Here is a 16572-nt window from a genome sequence, read left to right on the forward strand (position 1 = left end):
CATGAGTCGAGGATGCTGCAAGACAGCCATACAGTGACGTCAGATCACTGTCAGTCTGTAGAGTCAGAATTGTAGGTGTTAACAGTAACAGTTGTAACACACGAAAATAAACCGTGAAATAGAGGCGTGACTTTGTTTTTTACAGTTCACCTGTAAACTTATCGAAAATGGATTTTCGATTAATCGAACCGAATCGTTGCAGCCCTTGTCATTACAGCGTCTCAACGTGTCATCTGCACATTGGTAACGGGCACCGGTTTCAACGTGCATGAACAACAACGACAAACTATTCAATATTATTTATTAAATGGGATATTTACAAATATGTATCGGTAACATGTTGCAGTATTACAGTTACTCCAAATACTTGTTATAAAAGGATATGTGCAACGTAACGAGTGGTAGTTTTGACAATAGTGGACAAGTCCTCCTGTACACTGTACTGTATTACAACTTTAGGACTTGATATAAGATGATAATTAACCCGTCTTCACATGTGGTCAAAAGATTATCGTAACTGAAACAGAATGAGGCTGAAGCACAGTACCCCACACCACAAGTTACAATTTTAATCTAGCCTACACACACGCGTTGACACTAACATGCACACACTTACTCTCGCACGCACGCATCCACACACATACGCGAAGCTACACTTACTCGATACATCTAAGAGGAAAATGTTATATTCAGTTACTTAGGAGTTAATCAAGAGCCTAAAGCCTCATTGCAAATCTCGATAAGTATCACAACTGATGGTGACCCATACAATCGATATATTATTGCCAATACAAATGTGCATCAGTGCCCACGCCAACATCGATCTAGCCGTCAGTTTTATTGTCAGAGACGTGAACTGTCCTTCATGCATAAATCACCACCCGCTGTATAATACATGTCTTCACTATTCTAACAATTATACCGACATAGCACTTGTCTGGAGTATGTCTATTGTCTCATGTCTCACTTGTCTCTGCGTTAGAGCACATGCGTGTCTTGCCCTCAGACTATTAGTTTCAAGTTCGTTGAAAATTGATCATAAGGAAGCGGCAACTTTATCGTTTGAGCACATGGATATCTTCATCACTGAATCACCACAAGATTCTTTATCTCAGGACAAGGAGGCGACCCTGTTGAGATGTGCCTCTTACACCTGGGCCATTGAGAGTCACATTTTTGTCAGCTGAGCTTTCGTAAATCTTTATCGATTTAATACATGAACATCTTGCCTTTATCAATGTCTTTATGCATTCGATAATCGTTGTCGACTTAAGCACACGAGAGTCAGCTGAACCAGAGCTTGTCCAACGAAGCACCATGAGATCATCCGTCCGAGCACACGTTTAGCACTTGAGAGCATCACCAGAACCAACCAATCACGCACATCATAGAAACATCTTGTGGGACTTTCCCCTAAGACAAGCCGTGGTGTAAGTATGTCTGGAAGTAAGGGTAGGATGGCGGGACTGGGGCGGGACACGGGTTCACTGGGTAATGGCGGGTAGCTTGCAAAAGTCGGAGAATGTTCTGAGTTGCTACAGTCTCTGCCTTGGAGTCCTTCGCCTCGGCCTCCCGCTCCCGGTCCCGTTTATACTTAGTACGGCGGTTCTGGAACCACACCTTCACCTGTAGGGGAGAAAGAAATATTATTTATTGATCGCATCAAAACAACTGAAAGTATTTGAGGACTGCATACCTACAGCTATGACACGATACATTCCTCCCGATTTGGAATTGTTTGTCATGAGAGGCGACCAACAGGATTGGGTGGTCAGACTCCCTGGATTGGTTGATAACCCAGTTGGCCATTTGAGAATGTAATATGCCATTGTGTAGCTGGACTAGGTGTGTGTCCACGACAGCTAATCAGGATCAATGGTAACACCTGCAGATTGTATAATTGTGATAAACACTACAGGTATCTGTTGATTACTCAGCCGCCTTAAGGATTGCTGGAGGTGGCGTTGCCAAACACAATAGAAACTAAGGACGTGAAATATTCCATGAGACAACAAGACACCTCTCATACCTGAGTCTCGGACAACTTGAGCCTCTTGGCGAGTTCCGTCCGCTCTTTGCCCACTAAGTACTGGTTCCTCTGGAATTCCTGTTCCAGCTTGTACAGCTGCTCCGATGAGAATGTCGTCCTCGCCCTCTTAGGACGGTCCAAGTCCAGGGCCTTGGGGAACACCAGCTCCTTCACCATTCCGTTAGGATCTGTTAGGAGAGAGGGAGAGATTGAGAGTTGTACGCCTCTTTCAGCAATAGTATAGGAATATCACGGGGAGAACATCAGAACCCATGAATGGAACCGAACCAACTGCTTCGCCTTGGCGAACGAACACTTTGACCACATTCTAAATTACCGTCGCTAACCAAGTTTATGAGAAAGATGTAATGTATGGATGAGAATACCGCAGTCAGTGCTATTTCAGCTAAGTAAATCAAATTAAGTAAATTGTCGGTGACATACAAGCTAGTGACTGAAAGCATGAACAATGGTCTATTCAATCAGACAAGTAATAAAGTGTGGCCATACTACCGGCATTTACAACCAGCATGGGGTGCAAGGGAAATATTTAAGTTCTTACTTAGAGTAGTTGTGATTAAGGTTTGTGAGTGAAAAACAATTCCCTGCACAATCGTGATCAGAAAATAATTGAAACTCCACATACACCATGGTATAGTTGTGTCTTCATTTTTCATTACAATACACTGTTATGGTTTAACATAACTGAGACTATGATATGGATTTTATACAACTCTTAGAAGATATCCAGCAGCAGCAGCACTGTCAGGTACCACAGAAAAACATGCTTCACCTATCACCACGACAGGAACCGAACCCTTTTGTGTGATGATCAAACGCTGTAACAACTGTGCCACCCCTCTCCCTCCCTCAACCGCATCAACTACGAAGACATGTATGGTATGACTGACGTATCAAGTGTTTAACCATTGCCATTTGTTTGTTTTCCGGGATATTGGCATGAGAATCAACAACCCTGTTGTAATTCAGTGTTTATGACATGTGCGCTGTTGACGTCCTTTTGGAATTCGTGCCATTCTTTCATTACTGAGCCATTAACTTACAGCAGATGTTCCAAGACACGTTTATTATAGGTCCCGGTGAATACATAATCATATTCATTACAAAGGATATTGCACACCAGAAATGTCCTGCCATAACTCTTATGACTTAGAGAAACCAGGGTAATTTTATCGACATCGCTGCTATATAATTTTCGCTCCTGAAACTAATAGAATTTCCTAATTGGGGTTGTCATGGTAGGTTTTTCCCCAACCCCCTTTCTCCTTCTTGTCAACATGAAAAGACCACTTTATCAAATATTTCATCCTCACATCATTCACAATAATCTCTTGATGTGTCCAACATTCGTCTGAAACATCCGCACGGGGCTCCTGGAACCACCAGGCTGTTGGCAAGTTATTCAAAGCCTCTGCTCTTCACCCACAGAGATTTTTTCACAATACTAACAAACAATATCCATCAAACCACCAGCGTCATCGTTTGTACTCAAGCCTCAATCGAACTCCGCCAAAGCACTATGGACGTGCCTCGACGGTCGGCTGTAAACCTTTGCAACAAAACCAGCGATTCTAGAAGTTTCGTTTATTGCATTCCCCCGACAACTGCTATTATAAAACATTTAGTTAGTGTAATTGTAACTGGTCTATCTCGAGTCTTCGTCTTCATAACGGATAATTAGCCCGTCGCTGAGGGGGGCACTTTCTAAGCTCGTCCGTCCTGCTGAGTTAATTATTGAGTTGGGGCCGTGTCACCAATCTTTTTGTGTGTAAACATTTTGTAAGCCCGTCATCTCATGGAGCCCGAGTTCGCGCGGTTGTGTTATTAAAGCATAACGTACAGGGATCGTTACAAAACCTGTCACTTATCCTTTCTTAGAAAATAAAACGAACTCAGGCAGATCCTTCCAACATTTTGTGGAAAAAAAATCAAACTTTCAAACTCTTTTCGAGTGTACAACCTGACACCTAGTTCGTAATAAAATGTCCACAACTTAACATTTTAATATGAATTAATTGTTATATGGTCCCCCAACTTAAAGGACAGCGCGAAATCGTAAATAAGCCAGCATCAAAAGTTGAAATAATGAGCATTTCAACATCTTATCAAAGGGAGATAACTGAAGATGAATGAATAGTGCGGTTTCGGAACAACGATATTTTGGGTGAGAAACTGAACGTATTGAGATACCCTTATTATCAGTTAAATCTGGTAATTATGGGTGATAATAGGCTGACTGATTATAGAAAATAAGGGAATAATAGCCTAGTCACAGGCAGACAGTATCTGTTATTTGACAAAAGACATGTCATTAGCAATTTGACAATCCGGTTTACAAAATGGTGAGAAATGTGTATTCTACAAGAAACAAAATTGAAATTTCCTGTTAGTGTCGGTATTAATGCGAGATGCCATGATTCATTAAACTGGAGTTAATTATTCTTGAAATCATATCCTTATCTTAAGCTGTCAAAAGGGTTGATTTTATGGCAAGGAACATCTGGTTTTCAGGAAGTTCTGACAGGCGGTAGACATTACTGACGTGGATAATTCATGCCGGAAAGGACAGGTTCAATTATCGACAAGCACTCCAAGTTTCCAAACAACATAGCAACGCCTATATTTTAGGGAAATTCTTTATTTTTAAGGAAATGTTATAATGATTGGGGTATTTTGGTGCAGTTAATGGCTTGAAGACATGTCAGATGCATTGGCTTTCTATCACATCGGAACCTTCTCCGATGTGACCTGGGTTCCCGAAGGTGTGCCACATTTACGAAATGGGCAAAAAAGGCGTCGCGCATCGTAATAGAAAAAACATATAAGATAGCTTCTGAAACATCCAACAAGACAAACTCTATATCTTTACACACTAAGTTAAGGACCATCCGGTTCTTCTATATTAATGTAGTTAATCTGCCATGCCAAATTTCTAATGTTGGATTGACAAAGGATGTTTTTATAGAAATCAAACAGAAACAAATGTTTCACGTATATTGAGCAATATTGATTCGATGCATCATAACACTCAAAACACAAACACAGAAGGCTCGTGTAAGTTTTCAATATCTAATTCAATAATTCGTCCTCATATTTTAACATGACAACACACTGAGCTCGTGGGATCACACTGTCGACATGGCTGCACTTATTTGTCATACATTTCATACACAAACAACGTCTATTGAATAATATCATAATTCAACGAATACAGCCAACTTAACAGAAGATGTATTGGACCCATGCATGATTTCAAGGCAGTTATTTCATAGTAAACAGAAAGCCACTGTTTGACTGGGCATCTATTCTAGAGATTACAGCTACGAAACGATCAAGTAGATAACTAAACTTAAGAAATCAACACAAAGTCTATAATTATGACTTGTTTGCAAAATTCTGACAAAGATGTATTTACATCCCATTGAACATAGGGCGGACGTCTATATACGATGCATTTTGAATACTTGAACTTTCCCTTTCTATTGAATATTAGCTCGCAGCCAGCCTTTTGTCAATTACTATATAAACCGTTTGAGATAAATTTGTTCAAACATTCGTATGTTAACTTTTCAGTTCGTTGTTTGAGTAATATCTGTATCAGGAGTTACCACTTGAACTGCAGTGTATGATCATCTTACTGCCACACCAACATGGAACTATTATAACCGGAATTCTCCAGTTTACGACATGTGGTATGCACTGATGCTTGGCACCACATCGATTAGAGGCCAAACATTTTGAAACAAATACCAGTGTTAGTGTTTATAATTAATGTCGGTGTGATTTCCACCTGGGCCAACAAGTGTACAATGAGTGATCATTAATGATTGAGTGCATGTTGTTTAACGCCGCTGTTGGCTCGTACTGACGGCTTGTAACATGGAGTATGGTGATGTAACCAACCTAGACAGACACTGACAACCCCAAGCTTTGCTTTGTTGCCGCTGATATCGGGGGTCTTTTCTGACCAGGAATTGTTAATTTGTATGTACCAGAGTACTGAACTTAAGGCACATATCACATGTAAACTATGCCTATTTCTATGGTATAAGGCACACATCACATCTAAAATATGCTTATTTCTATGGTATAAGGCACATATCACATGTAAAATATGCTTATTTCTATGGTATAAGGCACATATCACATGTAAAATATGCTTATTTCTATGGTATAAGGCACATATCACATGTAAAATATGCTTATTTCTATGGTATAAGGCACATATCACATGTAAAAATATGCTTATTTCTATGGTATAAGGCACATATCACATGTAAAAATATGCTTATTTCTATGGTATAAGGCACATATCACATGTAAAAATATGCTTATTTCTATGGTATAAGGCACATATCACATGTAAAATATGCTTATTTCTATGGTATAAGGCACATATCACATGTAAAAATATGCTTATTTCTATGGTATAAGGCACATATCACATGTAAAATATGCTTATTTCTATGGTATAAGGCACATATCACATGTAAAATATGCTTTTCTATTTCTATGGTATCAGGCACATATCACATTATGCTTATTTCTATGGTATAAGGCACATGTCACATGTAAAATATGCTTATTTCTATGGTATAAGGCACATATCACATGTAAAATATGTTTATTTCTATGGTATAAGGCACATATCACATGTAAAAATATGCTTATTTCTATGGTATAAGGCACATATCACATCTAAAATATGTTTATTTCTATGCTATAAGGTACATATCACATGTAAAAATATGCTTATTTCTATGGTATAAGGCACATATCACATGTAAAATATGCTTATTTCTATGGTATCAGGCACATATCACATCTAAAATATGCTTATTTCTATGGTATCAGGCACATGTCACATGTAAAATATGCTTATTTCTATGGTATAAGGCACATATCACATGTAAAATATGTTTATTTCTATGGTATAAGGCACATATCACATGTAAAAATATGCTTATTTCTATGGTATAAGGCACATATCACATGTAAAATATGCTTATTTCTATGGTATAAGGTACATATCACATGTAAAAATATGCTTATTTCTATGGTATAAGGCACATATCACATGTAAAATATGCTTATTTCTATGGTATAAGGCACATATCACATGTAAAATATGCTTATTTCTATGGTATCAGGCACATATCACATGTAAAATATGCTTATTTCTATGGTATAAGGCACATGTCACATGTAAAATATGTTTATTGCTATGGTATAAGGCACCTATCACATCTAAAATATGCTTATTTCTATGGTATAAGGCACATATCACATGTAAAATATGCTTATTTCTATGGTATAAGGCACATATCACATGTAAAATATGCTTATTCCTATGGTATAAGGCACATATCACATGTAAAATATACTTATTTCTATGGTATAAGGCACATATAACATGTAAAAATATGCTTATTTCTATGGTATAAGGCATATATCACATGTAAAATATACTTATTTCTATGGTATAAGGCACATATCACATGTAAAATATACTTATTTCTATGGTAAAAGACACATATCACATGTAAAATTATGCTTATTTCTATGGTATAAGGCACTTATCACATGTAAAAACATGCTTATTTCTATGGTATAAGGCACATATCACATGTAAAAACATGCTTATTTCTACATACTATGAAATATGTAGTTTGAGCAATATTTTATTTCCTTGAATGAAAACCTGGTTTGGTCAACAGCCATGCTGCCTTTAAGAGGCCCCGGGATTATGTCGGCATGTTCATCGTCACAAATGGTTGCATGGTATCACTCCACCAACAGTTTCAAATTATTGCACCTCTTCTAAACAGTCCAAAATGTAATCAAGGAAGCTACATGATTCACGGTTTGTTGAGCCATATTTTTATGAACAGTGCTGTACTTATCATTTTGCTTTTTACGCCCAGTGGAATCTATTCTTGCAGATGCTGATTATTCTCCAACGCTGCCTCAGGAGATAGACACAATTACTGGAATGTTGAATCGTACACCTGAGACGTTACCACCCGTTTTACTTCAACTTTAAATATATTTGTATTTAAATATATACTTTATCTGGAGATAATATCGTAATAAGAATTTCATATATGGTCTGTTTGCAACAATACAGTGTGCTTGTGAAGTTATAATACAATCGGAATCGAACCACGAATGGTTTTTATATTTATACTGTGCACATAGAACCATGAGGTATTACATACGTAATAAATACGAGCATTTGTGCGCTGCCATGGAGATGTATAGTTCATCTGCTGTAAATCAAAAAATGTTAGGGACAAAATTTTCCCAGATCATACAAACTGCTCGAAACAGAGTCTATTGTACGATTCCAACTTTATCATATCAAGCATATGTTTTGGAATCACGATCCAATTGTCGTGAAACAAGGTGCCCGCGACAGGATGGCCCATCGCTGGCACATATCACAAACACATGCAAAGGCAGGGCACTTTTTCACTCGAACAATAACGCATGGCAGTATATGGAAAATGTCCTAAATAGGGACTCGTACATTGTTTGGTAGGATACATGTTTTGACAGAAGAGGTAATTTAGTCGAAGTACATGCATTTAGAAAGATGATATATAAACCGGTCAATGTTGCACGGATCATCACATATTGTATAATATTGCATAAACCATCAAATTAATCAGTTAACCGAGTCAATTCAAATATTGTCTGATCAACTGTGGTATTAGGAATCGGAGATGAATGTTAAATAACCCGTAAACAATATTTCAACCATATCTTAATCCATAAGAACATATGCGTTTGATACAATGAAAAAGTCATAATGTTTCAGATGTAAATATAATTTTATATATAAATTTTGAAAATGTTGTATTCCTCAAACGAACTTTACACACTGTTCGTGTATCCTCTTTTAATATGAAAAGTCAGCTCATATAACCAGTCTCAATTGTTCGCCGACACAGATTCCATCTGGCGTGAAAGGCAAAACTGCGCGGAAAATTACATGGACCGATCACTGAAGATGTCACTGATGACACAAAGTGCTCGTGTAAAAAGCTCGAGTACGCATGCCCTGCCTTACCTGTAGGATCCTATATAACTTACCTCGAATAAAGCCTAAGCACAATTTCATGAAAAATATTAGAATTATAAGAAGATGTGTGGTCGACGTAAAATACTATATGCGGTATGGCGGCAAAAGATAACAAAAATTGAAATGTCATATTCCTGATAAACGTTTGATGGTGATTTCACATAAAGCATCATTCTTGACGAAATTACAAACTATTTATAATGTAAGTCCAAGTGGACTATTCAATCCCAGTGTTATCTGCCTCCAGTACCTAAACCTGTCCCTTGGTTCTCATATAGCAGTCACAGGGAAATCAAACCCCAGTCAACACCAAGCCACCACTGCTGAGAGGGAAATACAGATTTCACCTGGTTTCAAAGCAACATTTTTAACCACCCTTTGTAAATCATCAAAGGTAATTACGCAGTCGTTAGTTTATTGATTTTGACGATTGTTGATCTAATGCAAGTTGAGAGTTCGCTAGCCCCCTCAACCTCTATTCAACGCGCGCCTGCACCAGCTGTTGAAGTGGATGTACGCTTTTTTTCATTTGCTGAAAACCAACTTGGATAACGAATTAATTCAATTAACTTTTACGATTTTTAATGAGCCGTTTAAATCGTTTTCTGGGAAAAATGTTGAAGAAACAAAAGTCCATATAAATGGTTAAATGATAAATTACTACTTTTGAGATAATTCTATAATAAGGTATTCATTCCTATAGAATAGAAAAAAAGGTATTGTGTACAGTTCTTATTCATCCGGTCAGAAATGATAAGACGAACTTCCTGATTTTTTTTCCGAAAAACGTTTCACAGCTACTTGGGCCTTAACACCAAATGGAATCTGTTTCTGAGGATAGTCAAGATTGGGTATTATTTGGCACTGGTGTTTTATATCTTCCTGTCATGCATGTGACAGTGTCATACATGTAATGTGCACTTAACACATCTCATGACTATGCACCCGCTTCACAAAGCGTAAACGAACTGGACAGGTGAGAATATTTCCCCTAAAACGAAGTTCCCAGAAAGTATCATTTCTGAATAACAATTAAATCTGTGATCTTGATGTACAAGCAATTTGTGTACATTTTCCCCAATGAGATAATAAAATTCAGTGCAATCATCAGTCCCGCTATATGAACATATATATCACTTTATACCAAACATTTAATCAAATGTTTCAATTATGCAACATAGGGATATAGCATTAGAGTAAATGATCGAATAGTCATGACTTTACTTAAAACAAAATACCCACATTTACTTACAAAAATGTATGTTACATAGATTTTTCATGTCCAGAAAGCACAGCAGATTCGAAATAAAATACTTAACATCCCATTGTCTGATTGGCATTTTAGAAGTAAATGAATAAAATAAAGTAAACAAACAACTTCATGGATAACAACTTTTTGTTTTTACTACATAAAGCTTAAATTTTTTACGCTCACTTTTCTCATTTGGCTGATAAGAGGCTGAGTTAAACGGAGAATAATCCAGATGGGTTGGAGAAAGAACACCTTTATAATGAATGTCTCACATAAATACACTGTAATACAACATCGAGCTCCGTGGAAATGGCTTCTGTGACATAATCGTCATCTGTAAACACACTGTCTTTGGGAAAATGGATATTCTTGTGTGCGATATATGTTTTAAATGTTACAAAAAATGTGTTTCTGAAAGCTGTGACTATTATTTGAGCTTTTGTGAACTTGGTAAATATGGAAATATATCATTGAAAGTATAGGTTCCACATTGTGGAACTGGATCCCTAACTCGTTTGTAGAGCTCCGAATAGCAATATTTTCTGTGTTGTATGTCTCAGTGTACTAATATCATGCTTCTTGTAGCTGAGATAATACCTAACAGGAGTACTGTCAATCAAGTGTATATTACACTTATACCATAGCAGCTCCTGAGTACACAATTAGTGAATAATATTTCAGTTCAATCTACCATGTACACGACTATCCCAAAAGAAAAATCTCATTAATACAACAATTTTAGACAAAATCTCGAATAAACATTACTTTTAATGAGTATCATAATGGTACTTTAAAAAGTAACATCGTGACAAATCAGTATGATTTATGTTAAAAAAACAAACAATTAAAAATATTTGTTAATCACATGCTCGTTATAACATATTAAGTAATTGTTCCCATAGTATCCATATTGAATTATTATATATAAACGAGACTTATGCATACGATGTAAACGTATGTATAGTACTATCTCTAAAGTTGACTGCAAGGAGGCGTTAATGTGTATGATACTAATTGTTACGCAAATTTACTATTCGGAAATGAAAACAAAATACGGGCATGTGATGCATTGTTCTATTTTATCCCTTCCCAACTGTGACTGTAAACTTTGAATAATCAGCAACTCATGAATTGTATCGCTTATAATTATTAATTTACGATTAAACTCGTTCATATGTATTAAATCCATTGATAAGATTATCCGAATTCATTGAATTTTGTCCTACCTTTGACGGTGAGCTTCTGGCAATATGTTGGGTACGTCCCCGCAACGTGTGCAGTGCCGTTGGTGCCGACGTTCATGGTGCGGCCCCACTGTGACTGACCACTGTCCATCATCACGGCAGAGGAGACGCGAGAGTCCAGTCGCATGCATAAAATGACCTCCTTAATTTGGTTCCACCTTACACCTGCAATTGTCAATTTGTCACTTTCTTGTCACAAGGGCTATCTGTGAATGTTGACAGCGGCAGGTATCCCAGGATGCTTGTGATAACTGCCAATCTTCCCCGTGTTATAGCATGGCACACTGAGACTATTTGTCAAATCGTCAACACCTCATCTGCCAACAACTTTGGAAGCGCTTTGTCGTCGTTGTCGACGTCGCTATAAACAACGTTACGTCTATCAGCTGTTGACGAGGGAGAGGAGGGAGGTGTCTTTTGGTGGATTTTCGCGATGCAGTGGAGAAATGACGGTAACAGGCCACTCTTTAATACAACCGTGTACAATAGGCCAGCGGGGCACCTCCACAATAGAGCGATTGGCTCGACTCAATGTTAAGTGTTTGGACGTAAAAGAGGAATCTTTGAATGGAATAAATAACAATAGCTAGTTTTACGTTTTGATTAGAGAAGGCAAGGAGGGTCCCCCATGCCGAGTCTATCAACGTTTAAGCTATTCTAAGCCACGTGACATATCCTCAAATTTTTACCTTCAGATTCTAACTTTGAAAACATGCATTTTAACTGAACGATTTTTCACATCAAAATTGAGAAGATTTCAGAGTAAATATTTGATGTCATGACATTACCTACATACGAGTCACTGACAATGAACTATCTTACTTTGACATCTTCATAGGATTCAGACAGTTTATTCTCTTTATTTCATGAATGTTGTCGTTGGTGCATGGTTTCCGACTGACTGGCCTTGAACAAAACAGTCCGCTCTGAGCACCATTGATACGATCTCGGTGTGTCACGACTGCCAACGCGCTATTCTACGAGAGTACACACCGGAACCGTTTTGACACAGCGCGACAGTGACGAGACGGTATATTTAGGCCGGTACGGGTAGAAAACAAGATTTACCAGCACGAATAAAACTTTCACTGATTATATCACATCTTCGTCTCTGCTTGCTTTTGCTGAAGAGACGGTAATTGCTAAAGGGAGACCACTGGGTTGATCTACCGCGCGATGTTGATGCTAGGATTAGTGGCGCGACTGTCTTGCGATAAGATCGAATGTCGGCAAGTGACAGACATACAATGGTAGATAGCAGAGATAGGCACAGGGTGCATTCATCCACAATCTCCATGCTGACATCTGCTAAAGAGATAATCACTTTTCATATATTCATATGTGACATCAGTTAGCGTGTCCCGTATTGTGACAAACCAGTTTACTGAATTATGGAGTGGTTTTACGATTACCTGACTCCACCAACTGAAACAGATTCACCAAGAATGGTCATAAATGGACTGACTCAGCATGGCCTGTGTCCAGGTACGACGACAGGACACTTTCCATTCACACACTGATCTTAATTCGAGGCAGGTGATGTAAGATTACATTAATAATCTTAAACTGCAAAAGAAATTCATTTTGAATTGAACAATAAGCTACATTGTAATGGGTCATGTTTCAGTTCCAATACCGCTCAGCGATCCCGTCACTTGGATAGCAAGAGACCGCTAACCATGGTTTTCTTGGGAACATTCGTTCGTGTCTTTGGTCGTACATACTCGTGCTCACCGTGCGTACAAAATAGAAGCTCTGCTTCCTAATATATGTGCCATGACGCCTTTAGCGAATTTCCATGATATCTAACCCCAAACAGATATTGCAGACCCGTTTGTAGACAACTAGACAGCAGTGAGCTGGTTCTACCATAGTGTGAATGCAGTTTCTACCCAGCGTTTTCAAGAAGTGTTTCCAATATACTTATCTAGTGCTGAGCTTGTTTCAGCAGCAGGGGGTTCAACTGTCGGGCAGACGTACGGTGTCTGCCTTGCAGTTACCAAAATTGAAACATGTATTTTACGGATTGTAACAGTTCATTGAACAGAAACGATGTATCGACCATTTTAATTTCAAAGGCATTACGTATAACATGCACTAAAACATCTATAGGTTTGTTGGCCGGAGACTTTGTGACTCCTGTATTCTTCACACAGTCAACCCTCATTGCTGAACTGTTCTCACGCTTTATGTTTGGATGCGATTGTCGTCATTTGTATTGCCAGTAGTGACATCAGTGAGTAACAATCCTGCAGCGGTGACTATGGTCGTACGTAAATCGGAACGAATGGCCTTCTGTATCACTGTATCCACATGTAAATGAATGTACGTTGGTTGTCAGATTGGCTATCCTCTGGGACCCTGTTCCATGCTACATCGGCTGTAGAGTTGAACAACGTCACAACCCCACAACTGGAAACGCTATTGGCTTTCCAAAGACCAAGAATCACCTGTGCTACGATGTTCGAAATGTTCAATGTTCACACCATTTCCTATGCTGCCTTGTCATTGAGTCTGTCAAAATTGTTATTTGGGCAATTTTAAGTCATAGTTTACGTCTGCCCGACCTAGGTATCTGTCATACATGTTCCATATAAAACACATTCATAATTTATAGGACCATGAACGTATTTGCTGATGTGGTTATTGTTTAGGCGTTTTCGAAGTCGTATGATGCACCCGGTATTGTCGTCTCGACGTTGGGAGTTGAGGCAGAGGCGGGAAATCGACGGCACTGGCGCAGCTAGTGCGCTCTATAGACTAACAACTGGTCTCTGAAATGAACATATTTTACAGAAGAAAAAATTTTAAAATTATAAATATAATAAAAAGGAGCCCAGAGACATTCTTTATTAAGCTGTGGCTATGTAGACTTTGCCACATAATCTAGAATTGCATGGGTTGGATATATTTGCTTCAGGGTTTGTATGACAGACTATGTGCTCTACACCATCAGGCGAATAGCTTCAGAAACAAGCGACGATGTGTTGAGTTGACAACACGCCTCTGTTTACACCTTAAGTTACACTGTATTAAATGGTTTGGAGACATATTCAGTTACATGGCGGTTCTTACATGACAATGACAATTTACATCATGCAAATAAATATTACCTGAGTGAAAGAGTCCAAATAATGAAAGACGGCGGTATCAGTTTTAGGAAGGTCCATCAACGTTTCACCCCCTGACCCATGGTCTCCCATCAGGGTGCCGTCACATACATACCTCACACCTGTTGTATGAAGACATACGCTGTAAGTACCGCCCGTAGTGTTGGTTGGTTCAGGGAGCGCCGCGATCAAAGGGGCTTGTGGTTGAAACACTACCCGGGGTGGCCACAGTAGAGGTGTCTGGTGCGACAAGCGTCGCAGGGTGACCACACGAGGGGTGTTCGGTGCGACACACTACCCGCTTATCACATGCTGAGTTTCTTTCAGTACTTCTAATGTTTAATCACTGTGTGCATATACATGGCGTGAAGTCTCCATACCATTGCCAGGTGGTGTATGGTAACATGGAGGTATTGTGGTCCATCAGACGCAACGCCATTATAAATTATATATGATGAAGGAGAAAGAAACAACCCAGACACGTTATGTACGAATTACTAATTCATACACGCGTGCTTTTACAGAGACGGAACAGTGAGCTGGACCCGGCTGTAGGCAGATAGTTCTCATGATTCTGGAAATGTTTCAATTTAGTTATAAATGTTGCCAGTTGTAGTGCTATCAGTATAGGAGTAAAGGACCCTACAGTCACTCATAAGCAAGGCATTTGACGTTTCCTGCAAACGCTTGTCCTCGCTTTGGAAACAGAGGAGTATTTGTGTTATATTCAAGTTAAAATTACGACGAGACATGTATTGCTGAAACTGAAAGTTCTTGGACATATTTAAGATAATTTCTGTTTTGTTCGTTTTTGTCAATTAGGATTATGTAAACATACTGTTATGTATATAGTGAACACTTCTAAGCCGACTAATGAAAACCTCATCCATATATGCGGCCATCCCGCTGGTGAATGTGAGCAGAGTGTTCGTGACCACACCCTGCGTGGACGACATAACACAGTCTCAACATGGACTAATATTGGCCCATTACAAAGAACGAATGGTTGGTACTTTCAAATGGCAATGCATGTCTCACTTTGTACTGATCACTTCTGGTCTTCCTAATGATTATCACTTTAACAAATGTCCACAAGTAGTCCATTTACAGAACTGTTAGCACTGTTGTCATGGAGTGTAAGATCGTCGTAACGCAAAGATCGTTTTGTGCAAGCGAAACCTGATAGGCACATATCTCAGCATGAAATTATGGATTTTCTGGGTTGGAACTACACGACTTAATAATTAGAAAGTTAACGTCCTGTGACTGGTAACACTGACTTGCACACATTCCAGACTTCTTTGTTATGACTGATTATCCAAATCTATATGTAATGTACAGGTGAATACTGTACAGTGAGCGGCACAATATACATACATATAACAAGTTGGACTACAGATGATTCATCAAAGAAGGGTGAGTTGTACATATTCATGGGTAATGACAAGTCGAAGAATATTTAGTAAGTATGTGCTTATTGGCTCACGAGAAAACACAATAATTATGTGGTTAATTAATGAATGCATACATCTCTCTCTCTCTCTCTCTCTCTCTCTCTCTCTCTCTCTCTCTCTCTCTCTGAATACACGCGAGGATATTGCTGTGCATTATCGGGAAACAAAGAAGAAGAAAATAAACACTTACAAATATTATGCATCGTGTGAGAGGTAGGTGATCTGGTTGGCCAGGAAATGTTATAACGGTAGCTACGCCTGTGTTCGCGAAAACCCGGTGTCATCCCTGTGTGAGTGGTAGGTGTGTTTACCCTTTAGACATACACATTTTGACATTACTCATTTTCAGCGATCTTTTATATAATTTCCATCGTTAAT

General features: G+C 38.6%; 1 protein-coding gene across 1 annotated transcript; it reads right to left on the bottom strand.

Annotated features, from left to right (window-relative positions):
* Nucleotides 1-855: 855 nt before the first annotated feature.
* LOC124274381 (ventral anterior homeobox 2-like) lies at nt 856-12697 on the bottom strand. Its single transcript, XM_046709761.1, has 3 exons — nt 11613-12697; nt 2030-2217; nt 856-1626 (listed from the first exon to the last, which is right to left on the bottom strand). The coding sequence occupies exons 1-3, from the start codon at nt 11755-11757 to the stop codon at nt 1414-1416; spliced, it is 546 nt and encodes a 181-aa protein (XP_046565717.1). The 5' UTR covers nt 11758-12697; the 3' UTR covers nt 856-1413.
* Nucleotides 12698-16572: the final 3875 nt, after the last annotated feature.

The sequence above is a fragment of the Haliotis rubra genome, unplaced genomic scaffold (genome assembly GCF_003918875.1).
Source record: "Haliotis rubra isolate DU_JTF1 unplaced genomic scaffold, ASM391887v1 Scf19, whole genome shotgun sequence".
NCBI lineage: Eukaryota > Metazoa > Mollusca > Gastropoda > Lepetellida > Haliotidae > Haliotis > Haliotis rubra.

Bases quoted from the DNA above. Each gene is read 5' to 3' on its own strand.
- LOC124274381 (XM_046709761.1), bottom strand. From the start codon at position 11,757: ATGCGACTGGACTCTCGCGTCTCCTCTGCCGTGATGATGGACAGTGGT. The intron at 2,218-11,612 runs GTAGGACAAAAT...CTCTCCTAACAG, and splicing joins CCAGAAGCTCACCGTCAAAG to ATCCTAACGGAATGGTGAAG. The intron at 1,627-2,029 runs GTATGAGAGGTG...TCTCCCCTACAG, and splicing joins TCAAGTTGTCCGAGACTCAG to GTGAAGGTGTGGTTCCAGAA.